Raw genomic sequence first — 14,482 nt, 5'->3', positions numbered from 1 at the left:
GCCAAGCCCGCCCGTTTAGCAACGCACGTGCTTCTGTTGTTCGACCTATTCAACGCTCTCCCGCCGCATGTTTATTTTGATTCTCCGCGGGAAGTTCGGTTGCGCATTCCGGATTGCGGTGCAGAAAACAATGGAACTCTGGAACAGAAGGGACCTGGTTCCGCCGGTGGTGAATACGTTTTCGTGCAAGACGAAACACTGCAAAGAAGGTAACTACATTTTCCTCAATTTTTATTGAACATCTATTTAAAATTGCCACTCACCTCGCAGAAATTCGCATCTTCATCGGGGCCGTCGCCGACGCGGAGCACTACTTCGAGTCACAGACCTCGTTCGAGCAAGCGGCCGCCTACGTGAGCCGGTTCTGTGTACGATGGGGCAACCGCTTCTACAATATGCACGGTTTCCGGCTGCTGAAGCGGCTAAACCAAAGCCTTCTGCGCTACCGTGCGGTGAACGTTGGACGGGTTCTGGCCAATCTGCGGAGTTTGCTCCCGGATGTGAACTACCTGGAGAAAACGGTTCAACTACCGACCCGAGCCAATCTCGACTATCTGCTGGTGCGCTTGCAAGGGCTGGCTAAGCTGTTCTGTCGGATTGTAGCCCTGTCCAAGGATGCCGCCCGGTTCTACGTCCGGTTTATGTCCACCGGTTATTTCTTCAACGTCTGTTCGCTGTTTCTATGTCTTCTGGCGGAAGTTTGGTACAAATCGCGAGAAATGTGTCGGAAATTAGTCCTCATCTATAATCAACTTCATCCGTTCCGAACGCTCCTACAGAATACAGCTGAACAGTGGCCCAGTGGGATTGAATGTTTCTACCCGGAAGACTTGGGCACGTGGCTAGGGGATGAATTTGTTCAAGAAATCGCATCTGTCGATGATAGCGCACACAAGGAGTTCCACCTGAACACCAACACCGATCTCTTCCTATTGCTTTCAACCGACAATCCAGATTTGTCCACGGCCAAGAAAATCGATGCCTCCATCGCCACCAAGCTGGCAAAACCTACGATCCAAGCCGATCTATCAGCCTCCGTACCCAAAACCCTCCTCCTCCGAAAAATTCAATCCGACGAAGGAGAACGCATCGACCGCCCATCGCCCACAACTTCCAAAAAGACCCCAGAACCTGCCAAGCACCGATTCGACCCCAAAAGCATCAAATCCAAATTCGACGTGAAAAAGTTCCTCGAGGAGGAAAAAGCTCAGCGGCGGCAGAACCGATCGGAAGCGCTCACCCGGGACGTGGCCGATAATGTGTTCAACGTGTTCGCTTCCGGAATGGCCAGGGATGTGAATCAGATGGGAACGAGCGATCTGTTGCGAGTTTTCCGAGAAGAACTGGCGGAGCTCGTCGATAAGCGCCGTTTAGAGAAGGGGAATAAATCAAAGAAGAATAAACGATTTAAGTAGGTATAGTTCAACATCATTTGCGTGGTTAACGTTTATTATTTATCATAATAGGACGAATAAACAGCCTTTAAAAGTGGTCATCCTGGGTGTTGTCCAGGACGCATACCGGTTTTGTCCGAACTACCGTTTGCTGCGGTTTGTAGTTTTGCTTCTGCAAATAGAGAGACGGAAACGAGTCTGTTCAATTGGTTTGTGACGCGAATTACGTTTAAGATCTATCTAATCTGAGGTTCCCAGCTTTGGAATGGTCATATGTAATTTCTATTAAAACTTAGAACAACATAGTGCCGCAGCCACAGAGTAGACATCCAAGGTAAAACGAATTGGGAAACGACATTCGGGGAAAAGTAGCACAACCGCCATCCGAACGCTTGGGAACCTCTGTTCTGAATAGAATACCGCCCTTACCTTCACAAAAGCCTTGAAGTTGTGCTTGCCATTGACGGTCGAATTGCCATTTCCTGCCGAATAGAAGCTTGTTGATTCGCTATCCCCGGCTGCGAACGGCCGATGTGAAGTCAAATTCATGCACTTCACCCGTACCTGGAACATTTCTTCCATGCCGTCCTCCCAGACCCGCGTTTTGTGGTCCTCGTCACTGCCGGGCTCTTGTTTGATCTTCTTCGGCTTCGGAGTGTCTTGTTTGTAAGTGTCTGATACCACATCTTCCTCATCGTCCGCTTTCTGGCTTTTGATTTTGAGGTCGCAAAACGTCGACGCCAACCAGCCTTCCATCGGGATCTGGATGGGCTTGATGAACTGCTTGTAGGATGGGGCTGATCGTGGGGTATCTTTCGTTCCTTTTTTAGGTTCCGACGTTTCGGAACTCGGAACCGATCGGTCATTGCTCTTCTTCTGCTTCGATCGCTTGGAACTTCCACTATCGAACGAGAAGAGATCCTCGTCTTCGGCTGGATGTTGTCGAGATCTCCTCCCTACAGCAGTTGACGAGGACTGCTGCGAACTTGTGATTGCCTCGGCAATCGTTGCCTGGCGTTTGGCGCGTTTCGGCACGGCTTTTTCAAAGTTAAACAGATCGCCTTCACCATCGTCCAGCATCAAATTCAGCGGTCGCTTCTGTTTCTGCCTCTGCGCTGAGGGTTCTTCATCGACGGCTGCCTCGCGATTGACCGAGAGGAATCCTGAGAAGCTCGACAGCGCTTGGGATGATGGAATGCTTGCCGGAGTTTCCGGAATCTCCAACTGACTAGGTATCTCTTCTTGCTCCACTGGAATGTCCGGTTCAACCTGCTCGGAACGAGCTTTCTTCACCTCCTTTGGACTATGGTCTTGCTTTGTGGTAGCTTCTCGCTTACGCTTCTCCCTTCCAACATTGGCAGGTTTTATGAATTCCTCTGTCTTCTCCGAAATTTTCAACGGCTGCTCACTGTAATTGGTCGATTCCATGATCGAACATTTGTGAACATCAACATTTTGTGAACTATCTCGTGATTCCGTCTCCGGAATCGAGATACTCTCCTTAACAGCACCTTTCAAAGCTCCTCCTTCACCGCATTCTTCACTGTTCTTGGCCAACGCCTCACCACCTTCGGCAAACGGAATCGTTTCCAGGTCCAGCACATTTGCGAACTTGTACAAAGGATTGCAGTACTTCTCCGTCGAGCAGTGAAGAATTGCCAGACCGATTTCCGCATCCGGAATCAACCGTCGACCAGCGTTCGAAACGATCTGAGTTAAACCATCGACTGCCTGCGACGATGCCTGGGACAACTGAGAATCCGTTCCCGCTTGCATTACGATCACGTTCGCATTAGTAAAAAACGCCTTGGCAATTTTCCGCTTCTGCGCGCAGATACAAATCCCACCGGCCAGCTTGATGATCCCCTCGTACTGGATCATGTGCTTCGGCTTGATGAACACAAACGTCTTACCCTTGAACAGAGTCTTCCTTCCGGGAATTCTCCCGAAACTTATCCCCTCGCTTCGAACGTACGCTTCAGCGAACTCCGGAATGAAATCATCCACTTTCGGTAGCGGACCTCTACGTTCCATCGCTTTCACACACTCCTCAAAGTATTCCGGCTTGACAACCGGAACCTGGCCAATCAAACACATCAGCAGCTTCGGTGTCGTCGTGATGCTCCTCATGATCAAATATCGCGTACTGCCTTCCACGAAAGCATCCCGCACCTTGCCTCCCAATGCTTCCAAAGCCTGTCTCAACCGTCCCTCCACCGACGAGATGGTCGATGTAATACAATCGAACTCTTCCCGCTCAACCGTCCAAATGCTCAAGCATTTCCCGAATCGCACCCTATCGCCCACCCGCAACTCCGTGGGGCTATTCTTCGCTATCGGCTCCTGCTCCGTTTCAATGTTATCGTTCACGTACGTCCCGTACCGCGAACCGGCATCGATCACCTTCAGCGTGGTCGGTTCCGGGTAGAGAAACGCATGGTTCCGGCTGATGGAGGGATCCCCTTGGACGATCAGTTCGCCCGTCGATCGACTGACCGTGTGCTTGGAAAGGCTCGGCAGGACGTAGTACATCGATCCTGGATGATGGAGAAAACATTGTCGATACCTGGTGCAAATTTCAATGTAAAACTCACCATTTTGAACATTTTTTAAAAACCACATAATCAACCAAGTCTAAATAGAATAATAACACTTAAAATAATGCTTATTTTAACTACAAACGTGAAAGAACAGGAGAATCAAGTCTGCCTTTATTTTTATTGATTAGACGAGGCCGAGAGTAAACATTTTAACGATTCATTTAGCGCAATTTGCTAAGGGCTAACGTTATGCGCAACGATTTTTGGTATTTCAAGCATAACTTTTCAATCCGACGTAACTCGAGAATGTAAACAAATCCGGGTTTACTGCTGCATGCATGATTCATAGACCAAACGACGTATCTAGCCAAAATCGAAAGTAACCAGGGGACCCGCATGCGGCAAGGTAGGCCTACTGCTCATCTTTTACGAGTGTGTTAGTGTGACTGGCAATGCGATCAGAAGCCTAGTCGAATCCTGCTTGGAAATCGGTTTGTTTTGTCGATGGGGGTGGCCCGCGAAATCGCATTGTGTTGTTTGGGAAGGCCCGCTCGATGCATGTTAGGTAGGCGTAGTTTGTTCGAGTTTGACGTGCCTGCACCCTCCCTGAAAGTAACAGATACACCAAACTGGCACCATACAAAAGCGACGTATCTGGCATGACGTATCTCGAACCAACCCGGTGTATGTGTATTTTTTGTCAAAATTCATTGTGAAAATGATATGGAATGAGTAGGTTTTGTTCCTTACCTAGTGCGTGCTATATCCCTGGCGATGTTAAGCACGAAAAAACTTATGAAAAGTCTTTTTATAAAAAAACTATTTTAGTGAAATGGTCGTCAACATTGACCATGAATTTACTCAGATCAGTGAAAAAGTTAGATACGTCGATTTGAAAAATTATGCTTGATTTGGGTTTAAATATTTTTCAGTGAGGGTTCGTTCAAATATTACGTAACGCTAAAGGATGTTACCCGGACAAAACTCGCGGTAATACTACAGCAGCAAGTGACCCTTAGAGCTGTGTCTCAAGGTCGGCTTACTACTGGGCAATCGGAGGGGCTTCGCGACCAGCGTGCAGAGTACTGTCACCTTTCTTGGGTTAGGGGAAAACTATGTAAAATTTGAAAGGGAAACTATTGGTGTTTATTGAAAATCTATTGGCATGAATGGTGTGGGTGTAATTTATTAAAGAACTATTGTGGTTTATACGGTAGAGTGGGTAGTTTTATTATGGGTTTTGGGGACGTACCGGTACTGCTGCTGTTGGTGGAGCTCTGCGTAGACTCGATGCCGATGGACGAGCGCTCGCCGGTGCTGCTGCGGGCTGGACGGCCTGTCTGCCGGCGGATTGACGGCTTGGGGTGGTGGAATGATGGTTGAAAAATGGCTTGGTGGATCGGTGGTAGATCGGCTTGTCGGAGTGCGATCTACGCGTCTCGCTGGCGTCTTCCCTCTTTGACGGACATCGACAGAGCCCAGGACAAGGCCGGAGAGACTCTGCCGAGAGGGGTCCTCCTTAACGGTTAGGGCACCTTAGGGCCCGAGGAACAGCTCTATTGCGGATCTATAGCTCGCAAGACCAGAGCTCAGAAGATTCCTTTGCGTATTAGGCGTAATGATCAACAAGGGACCACTAGGCCGAGTCGTGTGCTTGGCCAACTCAAGTTGGCGTTCAAAATGGCGGTAGTGTACCGTAAGGTAACACAAAAGGTCCTGTGAGGGCAACGGGTATAAAATTTAGCAAAAAGGCCGTACTACACTAAACTAGTCTTTAGGTTTAACTAGTTTTAAGAAAAGTTATCACTATAGTTCACTAATCATACCTGATTGAACAGTAGCTAATCACCCGTATTGTTTCACCACTCACTTTTCAAACTTCTAGGGACACTTTTATTTAACTTTATTTTAACGATCCGAAGCACACGAACGCCAGATACTTTATGAGGAATGGCGGGTCCTTGTGGGCCAATCCCTGCCTTTTCCTCTTTCAGAGACGACTATTGTTGCCACCCCCTTTTGTCCTGCGGTCTACGCCCGCCTCATAATGTTGTTCTCCCCACTATGTCTCAGGCAACATGTCTTCTACTTGTCCCCACTCTATACCGTTGTAATGTTCTAACAATTTGAAATTTGAAACTATCTAACCCTACTCACAAACATACAATTTTCATTCATCATAATTTAATTGACCCTACTAACCCAACACCTAACAACCTAAGAGACGTGACAGTATACAAAATAAACAAATAGCACATATTAAAAATCATAAAATATTGTAACACACGGTTACACTATCCCCCCACCTCGGAAAAATAAATGTTGCAACACGTTAAAACATTTATTTTCCTTCACAAAACAAATTAAAATCAATTAAAAACATCAAGACAATTACCAAATATATTCACATCAAATTAAAATTAAAAACGTTACGTAGTAGTTAAAATATCTATAAGTTTACGACGACGACATAACACGTTAAAACCTTGTGTAACTAAAAGCGAAATTTCAAATAAAATTTGCTATAATTAAGCACGTTGTGGTCCCTAACTGTGCCTATGTGTGCCTATGAGCACCGAGATGAACATCTTTGGTGAGTTTCTACTACACTCAATCCGTTATACTTCCTCATCACGTTCGGGTATGAGGGTCTACGAATGACGAATACGATTTAGTCTACCTCGATGTGTTACCGCGCGCGTACCGATCCCTGCAGTATGGAGTACGGATGGATTGCTGATCTACGTTGATCAGCGTATTATTGCAAGATAAGTGAACTCGTTTCATATCTACTCTTTGTTAGGCTGATTGAACTTCTCTTTTCTAGGTTTGTTCCACCAGTTGGCCACCTGGTGGATAGGGAACAACTCTAGGAAGGATATCCGTTCATTTGGAATCAATTAAGATGCTGATCAGGTATGGTGCGGTACATATTACAGTAGACAAATGTTTCTAATCTTCGACCCTATTCTACTCCTTTCCTCCTATTTTCCTAAATTTAGTACTCAGTCTTATTGTCTGCGCACAACAATAGACTCTTGATTCTTCAATCCGGATTGATTTACATTGGTATTATGAACTTCTCTTTCTCTTTCACAGGCAACCATCTATAAACAGACTACATCTAAACAGCAAACACACATCGACCGTGTTTGCTGAAAACGACCACAGCTATGATTGCATCTGCTATAAATTTATGTCCAACGACGACGATCACGATATTTACCACAACGACGAATTAAGCGACAATCAAAACAGAGACTTGATAGTGATAGGATGATCATATCGACGATGACGTGCTATAAACACAAACGACGATGACGAATTTTCATGAAAAACGTTGACGATGTGGACGACCATTACAAAATGATGAATGACGGCAATTCGGACGACAACATTCAACTATAATTCACAACACGACGATCAATGAAATTTCCCTTTGGTTCTAAGATGACCTGGACTAACGAACACAAAGTGAAATGATGACGACGGATGACGGTGCAGTTCGACGATTACCTAGGATGACGACGACGACCTATACACAACGATGGACACAGCTAACAATAACCTTCCTTCTTCACTTCTCGCCTTTCTTAAATAACTCCTCAATTTCATTTTAGGAATTAAAATCCTGCTCATTACCCGGACGCAGATCACTGGCGGAAAATACTCCGAGACTACGGCCGGTTTCGTCTGCTACCTCGTACGAGCTGCTTCCTCGTTTCGCGATAACGGTGCACGGCGTGTACAGAGGCCCATATTTGGCATTGTAATGCTCTACAGCTGAGGACTGTCGGAAGTTACGTTTGAACACCTTCTGGCCAATCCGGTAAGCTGGAGCAAACTTCTTATGCCGCAAATTATACACCTTTCTACTCTTTTCATCACTCTTTTCCAAGTTTTCTTTCACCTTTTCAACTAGTTTTCCTCCTACTTCTTTCCTGTATTCTTCTCTTGTCTCTATCGACAGGTCTCCTTCATCTCTTTCCCGCCTATGCTCTTCTCCTTTCAAGACCTTCTCATGTCCGTACAAAATCCGGTATGGAGTGAACCCGGTCGAAGCATGAACAGTAGTGTTAATCAGCTCCTCGATATCAGCGACCCTGGTGTCCCAAATCCGCTGGTCGGTCTGCATGTAGGTGCGCAAACACGCGTTGATGGTCCTGTTGGTCCGCTCCACAGGATTTGCTTGGCTGTGGTGCCTCGAATTGGGCCAATGGCGGATGCCTCTCGCCTTCAGCAGAGATTGGAACTCTTTTCCGGTGAAGGTCGTGGCATTATCGCTAATGACCACTTCTGGAGTTCCGTATCGCCTAATCCAGACATCCTCGACTATCTTACACACCCCTTTGGCCTCGATCCTTTTCACAGGAACTAGGATGACCCATTTAGAAAAAATATCCATCAGGACTAGCAAATGGCAGTTCCCGTTCTTGCTTCTGGGGAGACTCTGTATGTAATCTAGAGCTAGTATCTGGAATGGCCGGTCCGTAAGCTTTTGCTTACCCATTTCCGGAGCTGAAGCCGCATTTGTTGGCTTGCATTGCTTACACGTGGTACAAGCCTGCACGTGACGCTTGGTATCTACTGCCATTTTTGGCCAGTAGTACCTGATCTTGATTCGCTGCAAGGTCTTCTCGTATCCTGGGTGAAGGACGTCATCGTGTTCCTGTCGTAGCACAGACTCTCTCAGATCTTCCGGCACGCATAGCTTCCATTCAAACCGATAGTCCAATACGTCCGATGCTACCGACACAAATTTAAACAGCTTCCGTTCTTCAATTTTAAAGTCTACATAGCTTTCCGGATCCTGCTCGACCTTGCGAAACTGCTTTGCATACCAGTCGTTATCCTTACTGACGTCTAGCACCTCTACTGACCTGGAAAGCGCGTCTGCAACTATGTTTTCTGATCCCTTTCTATGCTGGACCACCATGTCGTACTGTTGCAACAGAATACTCCAGCGGCTCAGTTTTGACGAGGGCTTCCATTTCGTGTTCATAATGAACGACAGCGCTGAAGAGTCTGTGATAAGCGTGAATCGGGTTCCCTCTACATAAGGCCGAAACCGTTCAATCGATTCCAACGCCGCCAGACCTTCCTTTTCTGCAGCTTTCCAAGCCCGTTGCGGCGTGGTAAGCTTCCGCGAGTAATATGCAACGACGTGTTCTGCCCCTTCGACTTCCTGCGTCAAAATACCGGCAATTGCCAGGTCACTGGCGTCGGTTTGAATCTTGAACGGCAAGTCGAATCGCGGGTTTGCCAAAACCGGTGCAGTTATCAGCTTTTCCTTTAAAATGTTGAACGCCTTTTCCGCTTCAGGATTCCAACTAACGACCTTCGGTTTGCCCTTCAGGAGATCCGTCAGGGGAGTGGTCACTTCGCTAAAACCGTCAATGAAGCGACGATAGTAATTAACCATCCCCAAAAACCTTCTGAGTGAGCGAATTGAGGATGGTCTCTCGAAGTTGACGATCGCTTCAACCTTATCGGGGTTCGGACGGACTCCGTTTTCCGAAAGAATGAACCCGAGGTAGGGCAACTCTGGAACGCAAAATTTGGATTTCTCCAAGTTAATCGACAAATTTGCCGCGTTCAGTCGCCTAGCTACCTCCTCCAAAGTCCGTACATGTTCGTCAAACGAGTTACTGGCAACAACAATATCGTCCAGGTATACGAAAACGTTGGGTTCCAGTTCCCCGTAACCCAGGACCTGGTCCATCAGCCTCGATAACGTTGCTGGGCTGTTGACCAGTCCGAACGGTAGCCGGGTAAACTGGAACAGTCCTCGCCCGAAAACCCTGAACGCCGTGAATTTTCTGGAATCCTTGTCCAAAGGGATTTGCCAAAAACCTTTGGACAAATCGATGGTTGTAAGGTACTTCGACGAGCCCAACCTGCCCAAGATTCTATCCTGATGAGGCAATGGATACGCATCTCGCCTAGTCCTCTCGTTCAACTTCCTCGCATCCAAACACATCCGAACCTTGATTTTCTGCTGTCCATCTTCTTCCGTCTTCTTCATTACTGGAACGATCAGTAACGCCCAATCGCTGCTCGACCGCTCTACCACTCCTGATGCTATCCACTTGTCCAGCTCCTCGTTCACATTCCGTTGTACTTCCGGGGACCAAGGGTATGGGTTCAGACGTACAGGAGGCGCGTTCTGAAAACTCTCCTCGAATTCGATTTTGTGGCTGATTAACGATGTAGTTTCCAAGGGTCCTCCGTCGACAAACGCCTTAAACTTGTTCTTCACCTCTGCCAGACGATCCTTCTGCTCCTTTGTCAGCATACTAGCTTCTTCCAGCTCTACTCGCTCGGCCTCGGCAACTTCGCGATCCTCCAAGGAGTTCTGGACTGTGGGTTGAATCTTGAACAACCTCCAGAAGTTCATACCTAATATGAGCCTCCGCTTCATCGAAGGAGCCACCAAGGTAGTGAGAATCCGCGTTTGACCTTCAAAAGTTACTGGCAGGTTCACGTAGCCTTTAACTGCCAACTGATTTCCTCCCGCTGTTGTAACCTTCGTATCGGTGCTGAAAACCTTTAACTTCAGCTTTCGAATCAAACTCTCACTACCGGTTCCTAGGATGGATACCTGCGCTCCGCTGTCCAACAATCCCACTAATCGCACTCCCAACACATCTACTCCTGCAAATGGCCGATTATCTCCTTCTACCGCAACGAGTAACTCGCTAACATCCGAGCAATATGGAACGAATACTGTCGGAGGCTTTTTTGACTGGACTCGACGACCTCCTACGCCGATCCTTTCGGGTTTTTTGCACAATATGGGCAATTGTCCTTCCTATAATTGTGGAACCCACAAACGGTACAAAAGACTTCCTTCGGAGCTAAACACACTGAATGGTAGTGGAACTTTCCTCTGCAGTTGAAACACGTTGTCCTATCCGGAACCTTGTACTCCGCGACTCGTTTTTCCAACGCCTGCCTGCTTGATTCCGGTTGACTTTCCTTACAATCACCATCGGTTGGAGCACTCTGCTTCCTCGGTGGAAATGATCCTGGTTTATCCGGAGTTCTTTTCCAGTTAGGTTGATTCTGCTCTCTGCTGCCTTGAGGTTGATCTGATGCCTTCCAGGTTTTGCCACCGGACTGCTTCCTACTCTGGAACGGTTTCGCTGAAACTTCATGCACCTGAGCCGGTTTCTGCGTAGATTCCTGGTCTCTGCCCCTGTACATCCACATGTTGACCGAGTCCAGCTTCCTTCCCCACTGTCGAAGGGCTTTCAAGGTCCGGACTCCTTTCACAACCAACACGTTTTTGTAGTCGGATCGAAGGTTGCGGAAGACGATGTCGAACTGCCTTTCCTCCGACGGTGGAACGGCCATGTAGCGGAAGATTTCGACTACCGCATTGTAGTAGTCCTGGAACTTCTCAGCACGCCTTTGTCTCCGCTGCGCAGCCTGTTGCTCGTAATGGAAGTCCATATCCGGAGGCTGAAACTCCAACTTCAATTCCGCAACCAGCTCGCCCCAGTTGCAGAAATCCCTGTTCCTTTTGCCGTCCATGTACCAGGTCCTGGCATCTCCCGCAAACAGGTGAATGGCCTCGCTGAACAGCATCCGCTTACTTAAGCCCTCCGCTTCCGCCATGAATTCCACCTCTTCGATGAACTTGTTCAGCTTCTTCCCATCGTCCTTCCCATCGTATCGCATTTTCCAGTCTGCTACTGACCGAGGTCTACGCCTGAGTCCTCGTGAGCTTCCTGACTCCGCTTCTGAACCACTTTCCTCTTCAATCTCGCTGTCGACAAACCTTTCCTTTTGAAGCTGCTTTTTCTCTTCCCTACTTCCTATTTTCTGGCCTAACTGGACTACGTGATGTACATTTTCGTTAGATTCTACCGACCCGGACGATTTCCTATCCCTTTCCTCGCTCATTCTGCTTAATCGTTCCTCAATGTAGCTGTCCACATGATCTATCAACTTCTTAAGCATTTCTTCAGACTTCCCTACACTTTTCGCTTTACTAATCTTTTTCTTTGGGCTAATCGCTTTCGCTTTCGCCTTTTTGCCAATCCTCTTCTTTCTGCCTACTTTCTTTTTCTGTTTATCTTCGCGAGTACTTCCACTTGAATAGTCTTCCTCCTGCCAATCTACATCACCGGGGTCGTCATTTTCTTGGATACTAAGACCCATCAGATTCCTACTGATTCTGTCGTCTACAGTTTGACCTGCATCACGACTTTCGTTCCGTGAGGAACTCAACAGCCTCAAAACCTCGTCTTCTAACCCTTTCACATCTACCATATCCTTCAGCCTATCCAATCGGTAGTACAGGTGAATCAACCTGGTTTGCACTGCCGACATATCGGTTTTCTTCGTCCAACTGTTCTCAAGCTTATCGCGGATCTTGGTCAACTTCTCCTTTACCTGCATCAGCTCTTTCTTGCATCCTTCCTCAGAATCTATCACTTCCATTGAAAAATCACTAATTTCGCGTTGCTCTTTCAGCTTGTGCCGCAATTTCCGTTTCTTCAGGTCACGCGATTCCCCGCTTGAGTATTCAACTCCGCGAATGACCAGTTCATACTCCAACTCGTCATCGAGCAGATGGTCAGTGTTCATCGAACGATATTGTAAAAGCAACGATTGGAAATCCATTTTAAAAATGCAAATAAAATTCAAATTCAGTTACACTAACACTAGGAAAAAGTTCAAAGTTCAAAAATAAAAACGCAATAAAATATTTACAGAAAAATTCACTAACAACTTAAACTAGAAAATCAAACGAAAATAAATGTAGTAGATTTTGTGTTTTGTGTATTTTGATGTTCAATTCAGGACCTTTATCAATTCAGTTACTTATTCTAATCGTGTTATTTGTCGAAGTTCAATTTTTAGAAATTTTAACTAATTTTTCTTTGGCGTAAAAGCTTTAGCGCTCTTTTCCGACTCACCAAACTGGCCACTGTCTTTCAATTTAAAAAAGTTCCTAATATGTTTCGAGCGGTGTTGCAAAGTGCACGGATCCTACGCTAACCGACAGTTTGCGTACTCTCCTGCCGCCTGTTAAAAAAATCTTCAGATTTTTAAATTCTACACGATCCTCCGATTACCTTTCGTGTGTTGTAGTTGGGCGCCAAGTATTACCCGGACAAAACTCGCGGTAATACTACAGCAGCAAGTGACCCTTAGAGCTGTGTCTCAAGGTCGGCTTACTACTGGGCAATCGGAGGGGCTTCGCGACCAGCGTGCAGAGTACTGTCACCTTTCTTGGGTTAGGGGAAAACTATGTAAAATTTGAAAGGGAAACTATTGGTGTTTATTGAAAATCTATTGGCATGAATGGTGTGGGTGTAATTTATTAAAGAACTATTGTGGTTTATACGGTAGAGTGGGTAGTTTTATTATGGGTTTTGGGGACGTACCGGTACTGCTGCTGTTGGTGGAGCTCTGCGTAGACTCGATGCCGATGGACGAGCGCTCGCCGGTGCTGCTGCGGGCTGGACGGCCTGTCTGCCGGCGGATTGACGGCTTGGGGTGGTGGAATGATGGTTGAAAAATGGCTTGGTGGATCGGTGGTAGATCGGCTTGTCGGAGTGCGATCTACGCGTCTCGCTGGCGTCTTCCCTCTTTGACGGACATCGACAGAGCCCAGGACAAGGCCGGAGAGACTCTGCCGAGAGGGGTCCTCCTTAACGGTTAGGGCACCTTAGGGCCCGAGGAACAGCTCTATTGCGGATCTATAGCTCGCAAGACCAGAGCTCAGAAGATTCCTTTGCGTATTAGGCGTAATGATCAACAAGGGACCACTAGGCCGAGTCGTGTGCTTGGCCAACTCAAGTTGGCGTTCAAAATGGCGGTAGTGTACCGTAAGGTAACACAAAAGGTCCTGTGAGGGCAACGGGTATAAAATTTAGCAAAAAGGCCGTACTACACTAAACTAGTCTTTAGGTTTAACTAGTTTTAAGAAAAGTTATCACTATAGTTCACTAATCATACCTGATTGAACAGTAGCTAATCACCCGTATTGTTTCACCACTCACTTTTCAAACTTCTAGGGACACTTTTATTTAACTTTATTTTAACGATCCGAAGCACACGAACGCCAGATACTTTATGAGGAATGGCGGGTCCTTGTGGGCCAATCCCTGCCTTTTCCTCTTTCAGAGACGACTATTGTTGCCACCCCCTTTTGTCCTGCGGTCTACGCCCGCCTCATAATGTTGTTCTCCCCACTATGTCTCAGGCAACATGTCTTCTACTTGTCCCCACTCTATACCGTTGTAATGTTCTAACAATTTGAAATTTGAAACTATCTAACCCTACTCACAAACATACAATTTTCATTCATCATAATTTAATTGACCCTACTAACCCAACACCTAACAACCTAAGAGACGTGACAGTATACAAAATAAACAAATAGCACATATTAAAAATCATAAAATATTGTAACACACGGTTACAAGGAGGAGGGAGATGGTTTAGCGCTGCGTTACGCTTCATACAAAATTTTAAAATTTCCCATACAAAATTTGTTACGTGGGGGAGGGAGGGGGTCTAAATGGCAAATTT

General features: G+C 46.7%; 3 protein-coding genes across 4 annotated transcripts; 1 reads left to right on the top strand and 2 right to left on the bottom strand.

Annotated features, from left to right (window-relative positions):
• The first annotated feature begins 50 nt into the window (after window positions 1–50).
• LOC109415472 (uncharacterized) lies at window positions 51–1,491 on the top strand. The gene is made up of 2 exons (XM_019689349.3): window positions 51–209; window positions 271–1,491. Exons 1-2 carry the CDS (start codon window positions 68–70, stop codon window positions 1,413–1,415), a joined length of 1,287 nt encoding a protein of 428 aa, XP_019544894.3. The 5' UTR covers window positions 51–67; the 3' UTR covers window positions 1,416–1,491.
• LOC109429474 (nibrin) lies at window positions 1,417–4,147 on the bottom strand. 2 transcript variants are annotated; one of them, XM_029868271.2, is made up of 3 exons: window positions 3,989–4,147; window positions 1,824–3,931; window positions 1,417–1,592 (listed from the first exon to the last, which is right to left on the bottom strand). In XM_029868271.2, exons 1-3 carry the CDS (start codon window positions 4,014–4,016, stop codon window positions 1,536–1,538), a joined length of 2,193 nt encoding a protein of 730 aa, XP_029724131.1. In that variant the 5' UTR covers window positions 4,017–4,147; the 3' UTR covers window positions 1,417–1,535. The 2 variants fall into 2 exon arrangements, with proteins under 2 accessions (XP_029724131.1, XP_029724124.1); XM_029868264.2 differs by having other exon boundaries at window positions 1,417–1,566.
• A 6,541-nt stretch (window positions 4,148–10,688) lies between these two features.
• LOC134291180 (uncharacterized) lies at window positions 10,689–14,262 on the bottom strand. The gene is made up of 2 exons (XM_062858624.1): window positions 13,907–14,262; window positions 10,689–13,796 (listed from the first exon to the last, which is right to left on the bottom strand). Exon 2 carries the CDS (start codon window positions 12,563–12,565, stop codon window positions 10,697–10,699), a length of 1,869 nt encoding a protein of 622 aa, XP_062714608.1. The 5' UTR covers window positions 12,566–13,796; window positions 13,907–14,262; the 3' UTR covers window positions 10,689–10,696.
• Between the last annotated feature and the right edge of the window lie 220 nt (window positions 14,263–14,482).

Source organism: Aedes albopictus, chromosome 3 (assembly GCF_035046485.1).
Source record: "Aedes albopictus strain Foshan chromosome 3, AalbF5, whole genome shotgun sequence".
NCBI classification, from domain to species: Eukaryota; Metazoa; Arthropoda; class Insecta; order Diptera; family Culicidae; genus Aedes; species Aedes albopictus.
This window is presented reverse-complemented; position numbering and strand designations above follow the sequence as displayed.

Excerpts from the sequence above, each read along its gene's own strand:
- LOC109429474 (XM_029868264.2), bottom strand. The coding sequence starts at position 4,016 with ATGTGGTTTTTAAAAAATGTTCAAAATG. Across the intron at positions 3,932-3,988 it reads TTTAAAAAATGTTCAAAATG|GATCGATGTACTACGTCCTG; the intron begins GTGAGTTTTACA and ends TCCATCATCCAG. Across the intron at positions 1,567-1,823 it reads ACTTCAAGGCTTTTGTGAAG|AAGCAAAACTACAAACCGCA; the intron begins GTAAGGGCGGTA and ends CTCTATTTGCAG.
- LOC109415472 (XM_019689349.3), top strand. The coding sequence starts at position 68 with ATGTTTATTTTGATTCTCCGCGGGAAGTTCGGTTGCGCATTCCGGATT. Across the intron at positions 210-270 it reads GACGAAACACTGCAAAGAAG|AAATTCGCATCTTCATCGGG; the intron begins GTAACTACATTT and ends CTCACCTCGCAG.
- LOC134291180 (XM_062858624.1), bottom strand. The coding sequence starts at position 12,565 with ATGGATTTCCAATCGTTGCTTTTACAATATCGTTCGATGAACACTGAC.